Here is a 13,928-nt window from a genome sequence, read left to right on the forward strand (position 1 = left end):
GCAGTGTCAATACGCCATATTTGACTCCGAGAATAAAACCCATATCAAGGTATGTGCAACTCGGCAGTCTTCTCTTTTTTTGTTGCACTCGTGCACAGACTCCGAGCTAATGCAGGATGGAAATGCAATGTACTGTTGAGACCAGGCTCAACGAAAGAATGTAAGATGGCCATGCAGACACGCAAAACCAACGATCTCACTGAGCGTGGAAGTTGGGAGCCGGCATCTGGGGGCTCTTGCGGCTGGTGGCTTCGCCAATGAGGCGGCGGCGCTTTTTCTCATCAATCTCAAAAAAGGAGCTTTCCGCGTAGCTGTGCTGGCTGCCAGGGCGAGCACCCAAAGTCGTGGTTGACTTCATCTTACGCAAATTCTTCGATTTGGCAATGGGGCCCAAACGACGAATCTCGGTAACCAGACGCTCAAGGGCGGAGCCATTTGCCTTCTTGGGAACAGGGAACTGCGGGAGAGGCTTCTCTGGATCACTTTCGGCGAGGCTAGTTTCAGAGTTGTTCGAGCCAAAGCTAATACCCGAGTCCACCTTACCACGCTTGGAACGGTGGGGAGAGCTCGACTCCTCCAGGTGAGCAGGCTCGTTGACCAAGGCACACTCGTCAATGACCTCATTAGCCATGACCAGGTACTTGTCCAGGGAGTCGTAGACCAAAGGCCACGAGGTTTCCTGGCCCCCGGGAGCGCCTTGCGACATGACCGGCTGCAGGATTGCAATTCCTTTAGCTTCGACGGCATTGATGTAGCGGAAGAATCCATCACGCTGCGCCTGCAAAATTCGCGGGGGCAACTGGCGCGTGGGAGCAACCGTGGCATTGGTGACCGGAGGGAACAGCGTGTTGAGCATAGCAATGTGGTTGACTTTGTTGTTGGGCTCGAGCATCATGTCATTGATCAGGGTCTAGTCCATCGGATTAGCAAAAACAATCCAAGTTTTGGTTCAGTGATAACCTACCCAGCGACGCAAGCCAATGTAGATCTGGGTGTACTGGGCCTCGAGTTTGCGTGCTTGGGCATTAATCGACTGCAGCCAGGGCAGGACTGCCGGGTACTTGAGAGCCAGCTCCGAGGTGTACGGGTTCTCCGCATCGTCGCGGGAGATGCCCAGTCGCTGGAGGGCACCATTCATTTCTTTCTTCCAACGACCTTCCAAATCCTTGAGATAATCCAACGCGGTCAGAGCCTGCGGGAAATCGACCGACTCCAGTTCAGCCGTAAAGCAGCGACGCAGGAAGGAGGTCAGGAAGGAGGGTGGAAGGGAGCAGGGCTGAGAAGGCAGACGCGATATCTGGTGGATCAGCTGCGAGCGAAAATCAGCAGCCGCGTCGATCGAGTCGTCGGATGCCTTGGTGGAGGTGGAGGAGCGCGGGGTGAAAGCGGTCTCGGGGCCGCGGTTCGGGTTCTTGGCCGGGTTGCAGTTGAGGGTGTACATGGTACGCAGAGGGATTTCATAAGAGCCCGTGTAGCGCAAGCAATGGTCAAAGATCCAGGTGAGAGCGACACCGCTAGGGCTCTCCAGCGCCTGGGGCTGAGACATGACAGGCATGTCGGCGAGGTGGGACGAAAAGAGATAGAAAAGAAGTCGAGTGTAGGTATGGACTTCGAAAATCAGGAGCAAACGGAAGAACGAGTTCGCATTAAGAACAATGCGAGATCGAGCTTCCGTGGGCTGGAGGAATTCGAAACACCGGGGGTGGGATGTAGTGTGTGACGATGGAGCAAGGAAAGACAACGAAAGTACGAAGGCGGGATCAGATGCACAGAGCCGCGGCCATCACTCGGCGTGGCGGAGGGTGGCTGAGGAGCCGGTTGCGAGTTTGGAGCAGGCTGAAGAGATCCCCACGATGCGAGGGATGAAACACAGCTGCTCTTGTTGCTTGATCTGACCTGAGATCCGATCTATGCAGCGAGGCAAACACCGAGTTGGAGGCTTGCTCTCAAGGAATAGCAAATGAAGGGTGAGACACGTCCCAATGGTTGGGCAATTGAAAGGCTAAAGAGAGAGGCTAGAGGAAAGAAAGGATTGAACGAAGGTTTGTTACGACGAGTGTTGCAAAGAGGGAAAGGACGGGGAAGGGAGAGAAAGATGGAGAGATGGAGGGCGAGGGGGGGCGATATTATGGCTTGACAGTCCGGAGATTCTGGCCCTCCGCGCCCTCTTTGCCGGCTCGCACTCTTTGACTCGCTCCACGCTCCCACTCTGCCTTCCCACGTCGGTGGGACAAGGAGTGTCTGGACCAGTCGAGTGGACACTCGATTCCCTCGACTCGTTCGCCCGCGTCTCTCATTGCTCCCCATTACCGATCCATCTGGCTGGGTGGCTTTCGCCCGTTTTTCGGGGCTCCACCTGCAGTCAACCGACGCGCACAGGAGAGGCGATGGAGGAAATGACAACCGTTGGCTTTCCGTCCTTCCGGATGGCCCACTTGGCCTCCGTACTAATTCGCCCGCTAATACATTCTCAGGCTCTCTTGTCCCCGGGGGACTGGATATCCTCGCTGTAGCGTCGCCCCGGCCTGACCGGGAACTAGGGATGGATACAGAGCCCCCCAACTTTGGATTTTTCTTTTCGGACGGTACTTTGGGGCACCCCGATCATGTTCAGGGCCGAATCAAACCGGTCGCCCCCTCAATCTCATCTTCTATGCGTCTGCGCTAAGCCAGAGAGGCTCCCGGACACGCGATGCGGACGCAAGACTGTCGTGGGCAGAGCCAGAAGTACTCGCCACCGGTTCCCTCCTCCAGACCCGACCAAATATAGATCACAGTCTATATTTGTATGTATGTATGGGTACAGTATGAACTCAGCATCTTGTTGAGAATCATTCGTCACCCAATTGCGCTCAGGCAACCTCAGGCAAAACGGTACCTCTCTGATCTGTGGGGTGGACCGCGCAATCCCGCACAGCCCGACAAGCCAAAACCCTGCAACGCACTATCGCCGCCCCCTGCAAGAAGGCGTTGGAGCAGTCACCTGCTGCCAGTCTCTTCTCTCCATCACGCTCGGTCTTGGACAGGTCGTTTCAGGGCAATCTATACAAATGAGCTCGCAAAACATTCTAGAGAGCAGATTTGGTTTGTGATTCTCGTTACTCATGATAATCACAATAAACAACCGCAATCGGGGCGCTCGCCCGTGGAACACCGCCGTGTCAGCCCCGCCCGTGACCCGATTTTTCTCTCCTCCAGTGAGGATGAGGATGGCCATTGGGCGGAGTATGTACCTGCGTTGTTTCAGATTGCAGATTCTCATGATCGGTCATTTTTTCAATTTTGATTTTCCTCTCTATACAGTACATACACACTAGATTGAGGATGCTGATTCGAAAGTCCCGTACTTATGCATCGGAGCAAAAGTCGGAGGATGGGGGACGTCAAGATTGGAAGGCGGCCCTGAGGATGCATGACACCTGCGTCGCCGAAAAACTGGTCTCTCGTGGGTCGGGGACAAGACCTTCCCAAAGAAGCTGGGATGGGCAGTGGTGGAACTGCTCAGCTCCCATCGTGTGTCCAGACACTGCGATCTTCGCTCCTCCGTTGTGAGTATATGTACATATGTACATACATATGATAACTCGCAATTTTCATTAACCGTGAACCGCTCCGTATTTGTCTCTCCTACATAAGAGTCCGAGGACTGTCCTCGGGTGAATACGTCAGACCCTGGCCAAGATCCGGTGGGTTCTCGCTACATACGAGAGCTAGTTTAACGTTAGCCGGCGATCATGGCATCATGCCCCTGAGAACCGGGGGCCCCTATCCTCTCCCTTGGAAGAACCACGATCGTGTTCCTGGGTGTTGGAACCCGGGATTCCTTTTCATTCCTGATCTAGCCTCGGTGTCAAAGGAATCGAGTTGATGTGTGTGTGAAGCTGAGCTGGAGCCCAACGATATCGCTTTCTTCTTCAAATCGACGTGTTCGATAGTCTAGTGCCGAAGTGGCGGATTCCAAATCTTTTTTTTTCTTTTCACGCACCGCCGTCGGTCTCTCTTTGATGCCAATCTCGATGACTCGATTTCCAGTCCCACTCTCGGCGGGTCATATCGTGATCGCGGTGAGAAATGACAGGGGACACATGCATGGTGACAGTGTCTCGGCAGTTCTGCCGGCGTTTCTTGCGTCTTCTTGCATATCGGGCCGCCATCCGCGGTAATGGCCCAGCACAGATGAAACCACACTTGTCTCTTCACATAAAATTTCTGTCGGTCATACGTGATGGACGACCTTGTAATCTATCCCAATACCTGCTGCCTACCGACGAGGATTATTATGGGTTTATCAACCAGGTGATCTTGGCGGTTGGTTGAGGCACTTGATTGACTGTAACCGAGTCCGCGGTTCCTTCTGTACAGGGTCAGTAGAGGCGATAAAAGAAGGATTCTGTTCTGCCAGTGATGTGTAAGCTGGTCACCAGACCATGTCTTTTCCCTTTGACACATCATCCGCCTCATCAATCGAGTACTCTTCCAGCTCCGCCATCATAGTGTGAGCAGGGGCAGTCACGCAGGTCGGGAAACCACCGTAATCCGGATCATCATTCGGCATCATAGCAAGATCCTGCTCCGGGTTTCGTCGCCGTCCAAAGTCCGCAGCGTGCACAGCTCCCCTATCTCTTTGTTCACGCCTAGTTTCTCAAATTGCGAAAAGCCGGTGAAGCTGCTCGTAGGTGAAAGCGAGCGAGCACGGGCCTGAAAGTCCCATCCGATCAACAGGAATTTTGGTCTGCCAAGATGGATGACCATGCCGGTACTGGGCCGGGTATGCCAAATATCGGGTGCAATGAAGTCCAAAGATGGAGCAAAGCGCTGCCAAACGTCGAGTACTGTGACGGTGGCACCTCCCGACGGGTAAGCGCTTGGATAGCCACCACCACCGGCGACGATGAGGATGTCGTCATCGCTGTCTTTGCTCACATACTTCTGCCAGACGCTAATATACAGCGATACTGGGTATTTCTTCTTGCCCGCTGCAGAAACCTGGTTGAGATATTGCGCATAGTGATATGTCATGAACAGCTCGTCTGTGTGCGGTCTCTTGCCAAAGACTCAAGCCCATGATCCACTCGGGCTTGCCTGAGATTTGAAGTGGCTCGAGTTTGATCTTAGGTCGCTGTGGATATCGTCCCAATTTTTGAGCCAGGAAATGCAGCTGATATTTTGGCGCTGGCTTGCTGAACGTTTCTCGGCCGCAGCGGAGCCATCTCGAAGTCTCCTAGAAGACCTCTCTCGTTCTCCACTTGGGCCATAGCCACTGTCGAGCGTGTTCCTTGAACCTCTTTGACGTGGCTTGGTAGGCGAAAGAACGCTTTAGCGTCGGCTTTAAGACCTTCTTCTTGGAAGATCGACAAGACGTCGGCCGGTCTTCAGAACACCGCCAGCTTTCCGAGGCTTTGCTCGTAGAAATCATCGAGTGTTTGTCTTTAGCCATGGTGGAACGTGGACGGAGATGTCTGAAGTTCGCATTTCATGTTCCATAACATGTTACCAATCGAATCCCGAGAGGGCAAATTGGAATATGCCAAACCATAGCAGAACAAGGTGCAGTCCATGCTCTCTTACCCAGTATGACCTTGCCCAACTCCATATGTTGAATTGGCCCTCGACGGGCTCAATGCCTTCCCATTTAACACATCCCAAAGCATTGTTGATGTTGGTATCAACGGGCTTCTGCAAATTGGCTCTATGAATTCTCCAGATGCCATAGAGAAATTCTGCAGCTTCGCAGTGAGAGAAAGAAAGGGTCGGCCATTGACAACGAGCTGCTGCGCAGTTTCGGCTTGGCGAAGATGAGGCTTCTTTTTTTTGGGAGGGGGGGGCATGCCCAATATGATTCAATATAGGAATCTTCAAGGAATGCGACAAAAAATGAAGATGATGGACCAACGAATGCGTCGATTAACGCATCTCTTATCCCCGAGCGCTCCCTCATTCCCCCTCCTTGCACCCGCCAACGTCGCAACAGTGTGGCACCATTTGAATTTCAAATTGCACTATGATCCGTGGAGGGGTCAGATGAACGACTTGTGGCCTTGATGGGTAGCGATTGGTCGATACTCCGTGAGGTTGTCCAAGATTGTGTCGCGCTCGCTGGACTGGCAGTCGCGCACTCTGCTGAGATTCTCCCTTTCAATATTTGAGCCAGAGCCTTTCTGTCGCCATCGCCACAGCTGCTGCATCGTCAGCATTCAAACAATAGGTCAACCCGATCGGCCTGGAGGCTTTGTAGTGGCCTTTGTATTTTGTGTATATTGCCATTCTTGGTTTCGAAAGCCTTTGCATCTGGCTCCTCTTCGTGGAGACAAAGTGCCCAACTCTGGAGGAAAATTGCCGGGCTTGTCGATGGGGAGAATGCCAGTATTGGCAGTAACAACGCACTGGAGTACCAATGAGAGGGCAAGCACCTCGACGTTTAAGGGATATTTTCGATCTTGCTTTGTCTCCTGTTGACTCACTTCTAAATGAAGTGTCAATAATCCATCTGTCGCATATTTTCCACGTTCTTACCAAAAGCAGCCGGTTCATCCATCCCACCTTCAATTGGCAAAGCATGCTGAAGAAGAAACTTGTTAGTCCATCCACGATGTAGGCCTTACCCATTGCAATGGTGAGGAAGACGCACGGAGTGGGTGGGAAAAGTCATAGGAGGAAAGGGAGGAAGGGAGAGCGCGCGCAAGCTAACAACTCAGGCAGCCGCCATCATGCCCCTCATACCAAGCACCAATGCATGCTGCAGGGGTCACTTTTGCCTTGGTAGCTCACCGTGCTACAATCGCCATGGCTCCATGTCATCCTGCGATTTGAGGGGTTTCATCATGTATCCGCTTCTTCAATAAGGATGGAAGAATGTGTGTGGCTTGTCATGGATGAAGTGGTAGAGGTCTACCAGTCGATCCCGAGCCTCCTCTTTCCTTACTCGGTTCGCTGTGAACGTTGGGCAGGAGATATTTCTGTGATTCCCGAGAAGTTGTCTGTAACAAAAGGCTGACGTAGGCCTCCCCCATATTCCTTAGCTTATCTCTTTCGTATTTAGGTAGGTCTAGTGCATTTCGGGCAAGGGATTTCTGTTACGTGGCTCGGCTACTACAATTCCTTGCGGTGCCGATTCTGGTGGATGGCTTCGAAGGTTTTCAGGTTGGTGAGGCTGCTGATTTGGGATCTACAGTGATATATATCGTGAGCTCGAACAGCGCAATGGGGTAACAAACAGGTGTCACGCTGAATTCTTTAACACAAATGGCGAACCTAGGTAGATAAAGTTACATATAATCATGGCATGGAAACCAAAGCAATACCAATCCAATCAAACACAGAGTAGAGACAAGCACTCAGCAAATAGCTGATGTGGGGGTTCAACCCATCATGGCCCATACAACCAACACGCCGCCCGGCAGAAAAAGGGAACCGATAAGATCTCACTTTCCTGGCGCATTCAAGCTGCAACTACCTCAAGATCTGAACATGGGAAACGGGCCGCTGGAGCGAAAGCTCCAGTTTGAGAAGAAGAACCAAGACCTCGTGAAGCTGCCCAAATGTACGCACCGAACCCCCCCCCCCCCCCCTCCCCCATCGGCCCACCCTATGAATACTGACAATTTCAACGGCAGATGCCAACGTTGAGAAGCGCCCAATCCCCCATGCCCCGGTCGCGTCTCCATACGCGGGCCCCTCCGTTCCCAAGATTGTCTACGTCTCCAGCGGCTCGCCTTTTATGAGCGCCGTCAAACGCGTACAGAAATTGCTCCGCCATGCCGAGAAGCGCGCCACGGCTAATATTAGCCTCGAGGATACGCGCAAATCAGAGAAGCAGAAGCTTGCTGAGCTGGCACAAACAGCAGAGAAACGGGAGGAGGTTTTTGTCAAAGCCACCGGACGTGCAATTGAGAAGGCGCTCAGTGTGGGCAAATGGTTCGAGGAAAAGGAATCGGAGTACACAGTTCGTGTGAATACCGGGAGCGTGCTCGTCGTCGATGACGTGGTCGAGGACGAAGAAAAGAAGGAACGAGAAATGCAGAAGCAGGGACGCGTTGGGGGACGGAACACAGATGGTGAGGATGGCCCACATGCTCAAGACTCGAAAGACGAGAGTGTGCCTGGAAAGCAGCAGCCATCAACCAGCAAAGCTGCTGCCAAGAAAAGAAAACGCCAGGTCACTGTGGCCTCTGAAGATAGCGAGCTTCCCGAAACTCGAACTCGATGGATAAAAATGGTCGAGATAGCCGTGAGCCTCAAGTGATCTCGACACACCCACGGCCACAGGGACATATGCTATATACAGGACATGGCCTTGAACGATAAGCCAAGATCACTACAGGCCAGTTCAACACGGACCATACACCCCGAAAGTGGCAACCAGACATAGCCTGCACGGATGTTGGCTAGTATCTTGCCTAGAGACCATCCGAGAAGCAGTGGATGAGGTCGACCTGCGCCTATCTACGCGTCCAGACTCTAATACACAAGCCATATGTGGACCCTCGAGTCGCATCATCAAAGGACACCTGGTCGTCTCATGCCATACAGAGATGAGCTCTATATGCGCATAGACATGGACCGTGTTCGTTCACACATGCAAGATACCAGTGTCAGGGCCCTGGGATAACAGAGCCAAAGACATGACTCATGTTCACTAGATTGATTAACATACCCCCAAACGAAGAGCATGCACAGTACCAATTCTCCCCAGGGTGGCACTGGCCAATACAAACCAAGACTAGACAGCTTGACTGAAAAGTGATCGCCCTTATGAAGGGCGGGTAACAATGTATTCACACCGAAACCTAGTACATACAGTTAAAAAGATATACAGTGCCCAGCCATGAATAATGCACAAAAAACCACTCATATATTCTGCAAGCGGGGAACACAAGCCCAGCTGCAGCCATGTCGCTGGAATGGCAGAGGACGAAGCTTCTCTCCAGAGGTCCGGGGCCTCTTCATACCGCTCTCATGAGGCGTGCAGTCCCACCATTCCAGCCATGACGTGCGAGGGACCACGTATTCATGCTGACACACCGAGCAGCGCTGGCCACCAGCAGCGCGAATCTTCCTGGCTTGATACATCAATGGAGCCACCAGCGAGGGGAAGTCGTCTAGCTCGTCATCGGTGACTTGTTCGAGACCCGGTAGCTTGCACACGGCCCGGAGGGCGAGCTCGCGCAGTGATGGAGCGCTTGGCGTGGAGCTTGATGGTGGCAATGCCACGGGTGTCACAACAGAAGCTGAGCCATCGTCGATCGGGTTTCCCTCCATGTCTCGTCGGGTTATCGGACTCGTAGCTACGTGGATCGTAGCCCAAGCATTTTTGGGAGGAGAGCCCTCATATTCGTCGAATCTCAGCTGGTCTTCCAGAGACGTCTCAGGCTTTCCATTCTCCTGGCTCTTCCTTGGTTGACGGTGCCATTTGGTGATTTCGCCTTCCTCAATTGATGGGAATGGGTTCGGGAATGCGGTCAAATGTTTCAGTTCACCATGTTGGAGGAGCCGTAGCAGCTCCCATGGGAGGTGCGTGAGTAGATTGACTGAGACATTGAGGACTTCCAACGCAGCCAACTTCTGAATTGTATACGGTATCTCTGACAGCTTGTTGTTCCGCACGCTGAGGACCTTGAGATCACCGAGCTCAAAGAGCTCGTTGTTGAGCGTCGTCAATGAGTTCCCGGAAAGGTATACGCGGAGAAAAGGCTGCAGAGAGCTATAGGCGTTCTCAGAGAGCGGAGCCTCCTTCACCGAGGGCAACTTCGTCAAATGTTGCAGTGGCTGAAGCAGACCTGGAGGAATCTCCCTCAAATCAAAGTTTCTGGGGGAGTGAATAGTTAGGACGAAAAGGGTTCTATTTTCACTGCGCAACGAGGGGAGCTTACCCTAGGTCAATGCTGTCTTCCCCCTTCTCGAGGCAGTCATTCACAACCGCTCTCGCAAACTTGTGTTGCTCCGACTCGTGCAGCCCTTTCCAAATCGGTAGAGGTAACACCGGCGCCGCGGTCGCCTTCGGCAGAGCGAGGCCCTGGGGATATTTGCCTGTCGCTTTCGGATCAAGTACTGTCTTCAGGAGATCCTCACCCCAGGCCGACGCATCCTCCGAAGGCAAAAGCGACTCAGCCGTAGATTCATCGCTCCCCATCCACACACCGCTGTCTACCTGGCGCTTCTCTTTGAAATCGGCCCTCTTCCTCTTGGGATCAATAACCTGTTCACCCCACCAGGTCCCACGATATCGCCGCTTGCGCCCAGCCCCGCCAGTCACAGGCGCATTGTAATTCTCCAGCCCGGACGCGGGAATATCATCACTCGAGAAGAGCGCAGGATCGCTCGATGGCTGGCTCGAGCGGTCATCGAAACGCGACAACCGACGCGCCTTCCGGAACGACGATGCGATTGAGCTCGAGGGGGAGGTGCCCGCGCGCGCCGGCGAACGGTGCCGGATTCGCCGCGGCGGAGGCAGCGGAACTTCGCTGTCCATTGCGAGCAACCGAGTCGCAGCGCAGACGAGTCGCTGCAATTGTCCTCCCAGGCGTGTCCGGAGGACTCGATGGGTGGCGGGCGATGCGCCGGGAGTTTAGGGAGCGACGCGTGGTGGAGCTCACCTCGAATGTCAACAAACGCGCGCGAATCGAGCACCTGAACGAACGGACAGCTTCCACGGCCAACGCGATATCGCCCTCGGAAATGTGCAGGAAGGAAGACGGGCGAGGGGTTTGAAGACGAATAGTTCCCGAGATAAGATCGGATCAAACGACTGGTTTCCCAAAGCGGCCGCACGCGTGGGCGCACGGGCATCAGTCGACCGCGGAGGAGGCGGCATCCAGGTCCACTGGAATGCTCGATCGTCGTGATCTACGCTACGTCAAAGTCAACATTGTAGACGTTCATGTCTTCACATCAAGAATAAAATAGGTGCCAATTGTTGTCGAGTGTCTGGAGCTGGGATTTCAACCAGCAACAGGCTGTTGGTTTGCACTCGCATCTAGCGCCACATCAAGCCCTAAGAGTAGGACATGCCAGTGCTAGAAGCGCCTCCATGAGAACAATACACGAAACAAATATGGACATGAGAATCGAACAAAAGTTGGAGTTGAAAGAAGAAAAGACAGCATCGAATCGTGTCTCAAAAGGTCGTTAAAAGGGGTATTTGAAGTCCATAAAGCCGTTTCCTCTCCGAATCGGGTTCTCCAGCTAACCAAGAGAATTTAAGACAAGAAGGTAAAAAAAGTAAAGAAGAAGCGAAGATTATGAATCCCGAATAAAAATGACCTCGGCTCTGCTGGAGATGAACGGCGTGATGCCAAGAAGCATACGAGTAGCCCCAACGTCGGAATGTGAATGGTCAAGGCCAATGATGCGCCTCTCTGATCTGACAGCATTTGGAGCTTGAAATCGATGCTCGTTAATGAATCGCGACCGCAGTCAGAGGGCTGAGCCCATAAGCAGCGCGAAGGATCCAGCGACCAGCGCCGCGGGCATGGCAGCGTTGACGCTGACGGCGCCTCCGGTCATAGCGACAGAGGGCACGGCGTGGGTTGAGATGGGAACTCGAAGTGGAGTCGACGTCGCGGCCACGGTGGCCAGGCTGGAGCTGGGCGTCGGGGTGACCGAGTTCACTCTGATTAGAGTCTTGGTGATGGTTGTCGTCGAAACCGAGGTGGTGGTCTCCGCAGCAGCGAGCTGGGCTGCAGCCAAGCAGAGGAAGGATGTGATGAGAGAGCTGATCTGCATTGTCACCGAGTTTGTGGTCTTTTTCTTCTCGGAGGGATAGTTTTCAATTGAGATCGTGCTCGACGAGGTTACTCGAGGATGAGGCCGGCAGTGAACCACGTCACCAAGTATCTGGCCTTGAGCGTGAACGAGTGAGACTTGGAGGGAAAGAACGTGGGAGCGCGGCTCAAGAGAGTATAAACGAGTGACTATAATGAGTGACTGAGGGGGGTGAATGAGGGAAGTTCAAGGCGGCTAAAGGGAGAGGAAAGGAAGCAGTATGACAGGGCGTGGCATGCAGTCTAAATACCAGGCTCAGGCACGAGGGAGCGGCCAACCTGGGGAAAAGGCCAATTCGGCCACTTCTAGAGGCCTTGGTGAATTTTATGGATTTTTCTGCACTAGCGGCGCCTACGATTGGAGGGATGCGCACGCCGTTCTGGGACTACGCGAATTAGGGCGGCCCGAAATCGAACGATGGGGCCCAATATGCAGTCAGACCTACGCTACTTGAGGATTTGTTATGAGCCAACTCGCCCAAGGGCGTCAAGGTGGAACACGAAATGGGTCCGATACCCGCACAGACTTCACCCTCGGGCTCGCATGCGAGGGACTTTGGTATGTCAACAATCACTGCGTCGCGTCATGGATGGACTATCGAGGCGGTATGAGGGCTGTCCAGCCTGGCCAGTGGAGATAAACGACGATTCCGAATACGTGGACATGATGCCCGATGTTGTCGGGGCCAATCCTTACCATGTGTACATGTCTGTATTGTGCCAACGAGCCAACAATAACCTGACCTCCAAACCCTCTGAGTTCGGGGTGTGTTCCATCAGGTGTGCGGGTGCCTGAGATGAAGATTTTCCTGGGACATGATGCAGGCCTGCAGGTTTCTCAGTTGCCCTTGGAGCGTTCACCGCGGATGCCCGGTCCCCTCTGCCCTGTGTTGTCTTACCCCTGGCGTCATGGATGCAGGAACGGATGAATCGGATCTGCTCGAGCCTGGTTGGTTGTAATTTGCCCCGGGCCTAGTCTGGGGGCTTTCTCATCAGGACCGATGGTAACGACCGGATTGGCCAGCATGATCCAAGACTGGCGGAATTCTCTCATTATGACTCGGTTGGTGCCCGGAAGGCTGAAAGTAGTGCGGGAGAGACAGCACAGTCCTTCGCGGTAGTGGGATGTGAACCCCACCAGAGTAATGAGAATCGGGGCTCGTTCGAGCGCAGCTTGCCTGTTCCTAGCGGGTTCCATGGGAAAGACGGGCCCACCATGGGCGATGGCGATCGACCTGCACACCTTCCGCTTGTGGCGACGAGTCCGGGGATTAGAGAAGGCACTTGATCCTTCCGAGTCTTTCGCTCTCCGATCTCTTGCAGCCAAATTTTCAATTTCGGAGTTGGTGTGAACACTTTCGGTCCTGATTATTGTGTTCTGATGCCCGTTCTGAAATATACTGAGCTTCGAGTTCCTGCGAGCATGTCTTCGGTTTGGTAAAGCTGGTGGTACGTACTATATCCTGAATATCAGAATGTACAGTATGTACATACATACTGTAGGTCGGTAGGTACAGCAGCGGATGCCGCTTCTTGCCTCTGCAAATGAGTGATCGGAATGGCCTGGGAGAAGGAAAAGGCAGCCAGACGAATGACTGCCAAAACGCGGCGCTCAATCATCACGTCGAGATGATTGTTTTGGTTTGTTTCCCATCAGGATGAGTTGAGCCACTATACACCATACTCTCTATGCCCGTGGACCTCTGGAGGTTGAGGCTAGCATCGATCTTGACTGGGCGGTCATCCATGTAAATAGATACCACCGCAAAATAAGATACCTTGGTCACGAACCCAGCGTACAAACCCGGCAATCGAATTGACGTGACGGCACCTGTCTTGATTCGGCATTTACAGCACCACAGGTCTTTCTGTCTGTCTCGGCTTATGCGTGGACTATAGATGTCTAGGCGGCTATTTTCACACGTATCAGAGATCCTAGCGCGCCGGCTAAAGAAAAACAAATATGTACTTGTCGGCGTGATCTGTTTAGCTGCCATACCAGGCCCAGCAAATCCTTTTGCGAAGTGACTGATCGTATGGAACAAGTCCTGTTTCATGAGACATCTACCGAAGAAGATAACAAAGAGATCAGGCAATGAACATAAGCTAGGAGCCCCAGCTGCAACGCCCGAGTCTGGCATTATACCTGAGTGACCTCAGATGTGTTTG

At 53.2% G+C, this 13,928-nt stretch overlaps 6 protein-coding genes across 6 annotated transcripts; 1 reads left to right on the forward strand and 5 right to left on the reverse strand.

Moving 5' to 3' along the window:
* Nucleotides 1–196: 196 nt before the first annotated feature.
* Nucleotides 197–1,555, reverse strand: N7459_008629 (uncharacterized protein; the record flags this gene model as incomplete). Its single annotated transcript, XM_056947797.1, has 2 exons — nucleotides 197–910; nucleotides 965–1,555. The coding sequence occupies 2 exons, from the start codon at nucleotides 1,553–1,555 to the stop codon at nucleotides 197–199; spliced, it is 1,305 nt and encodes a 434-aa protein (XP_056797307.1).
* A 2,999-nt stretch (nucleotides 1,556–4,554) lies between these two features.
* N7459_008630 (putative beta-galactosidase) lies at nucleotides 4,555–5,065 on the reverse strand (the record flags this gene model as incomplete). The annotated part of the gene is made up of 2 exons (XM_056947798.1): nucleotides 4,555–4,986; nucleotides 5,024–5,065. 2 exons carry the CDS (start codon nucleotides 5,063–5,065, stop codon nucleotides 4,555–4,557), a joined length of 474 nt encoding a protein of 157 aa, XP_056797308.1.
* A 2,402-nt stretch (nucleotides 5,066–7,467) lies between these two features.
* On the forward strand, nucleotides 7,468–8,242 carry N7459_008631 (ribonuclease P subunit p20 family protein; the record flags this gene model as incomplete). Its single annotated transcript, XM_056947799.1, has 2 exons — nucleotides 7,468–7,540; nucleotides 7,614–8,242. 2 exons carry the CDS (start codon nucleotides 7,468–7,470, stop codon nucleotides 8,240–8,242), a joined length of 702 nt encoding a protein of 233 aa, XP_056797309.1.
* Nucleotides 8,243–8,847: 605 nt separating this feature from the next.
* On the reverse strand, nucleotides 8,848–10,468 carry N7459_008632 (leucine-rich repeat domain-containing protein; the record flags this gene model as incomplete). The annotated part of the gene is made up of 2 exons (XM_056947800.1): nucleotides 8,848–9,805; nucleotides 9,870–10,468. The coding sequence occupies 2 exons, from the start codon at nucleotides 10,466–10,468 to the stop codon at nucleotides 8,848–8,850; spliced, it is 1,557 nt and encodes a 518-aa protein (XP_056797310.1).
* Nucleotides 10,469–11,412: 944 nt separating this feature from the next.
* On the reverse strand, nucleotides 11,413–11,721 carry N7459_008633 (uncharacterized protein; the record flags this gene model as incomplete). Its single annotated transcript, XM_056947801.1, has 1 exon — nucleotides 11,413–11,721. The coding sequence occupies one exon, from the start codon at nucleotides 11,719–11,721 to the stop codon at nucleotides 11,413–11,415; it is 309 nt and encodes a 102-aa protein (XP_056797311.1).
* A 945-nt stretch (nucleotides 11,722–12,666) lies between these two features.
* On the reverse strand, nucleotides 12,667–13,379 carry N7459_008634 (uncharacterized protein; the record flags this gene model as incomplete). Its single annotated transcript, XM_056947802.1, has 2 exons — nucleotides 12,667–13,174; nucleotides 13,258–13,379. 2 exons carry the CDS (start codon nucleotides 13,377–13,379, stop codon nucleotides 12,667–12,669), a joined length of 630 nt encoding a protein of 209 aa, XP_056797312.1.
* Nucleotides 13,380–13,928: the final 549 nt, after the last annotated feature.

The sequence above is a fragment of the Penicillium hispanicum genome (genome assembly GCF_028827665.1).
Source record: "Penicillium hispanicum strain IBT 35686 chromosome Unknown utg000007l_segment0_segment0, whole genome shotgun sequence".
Lineage (NCBI taxonomy): Eukaryota > Fungi > Ascomycota > Eurotiomycetes > Eurotiales > Aspergillaceae > Penicillium > Penicillium hispanicum.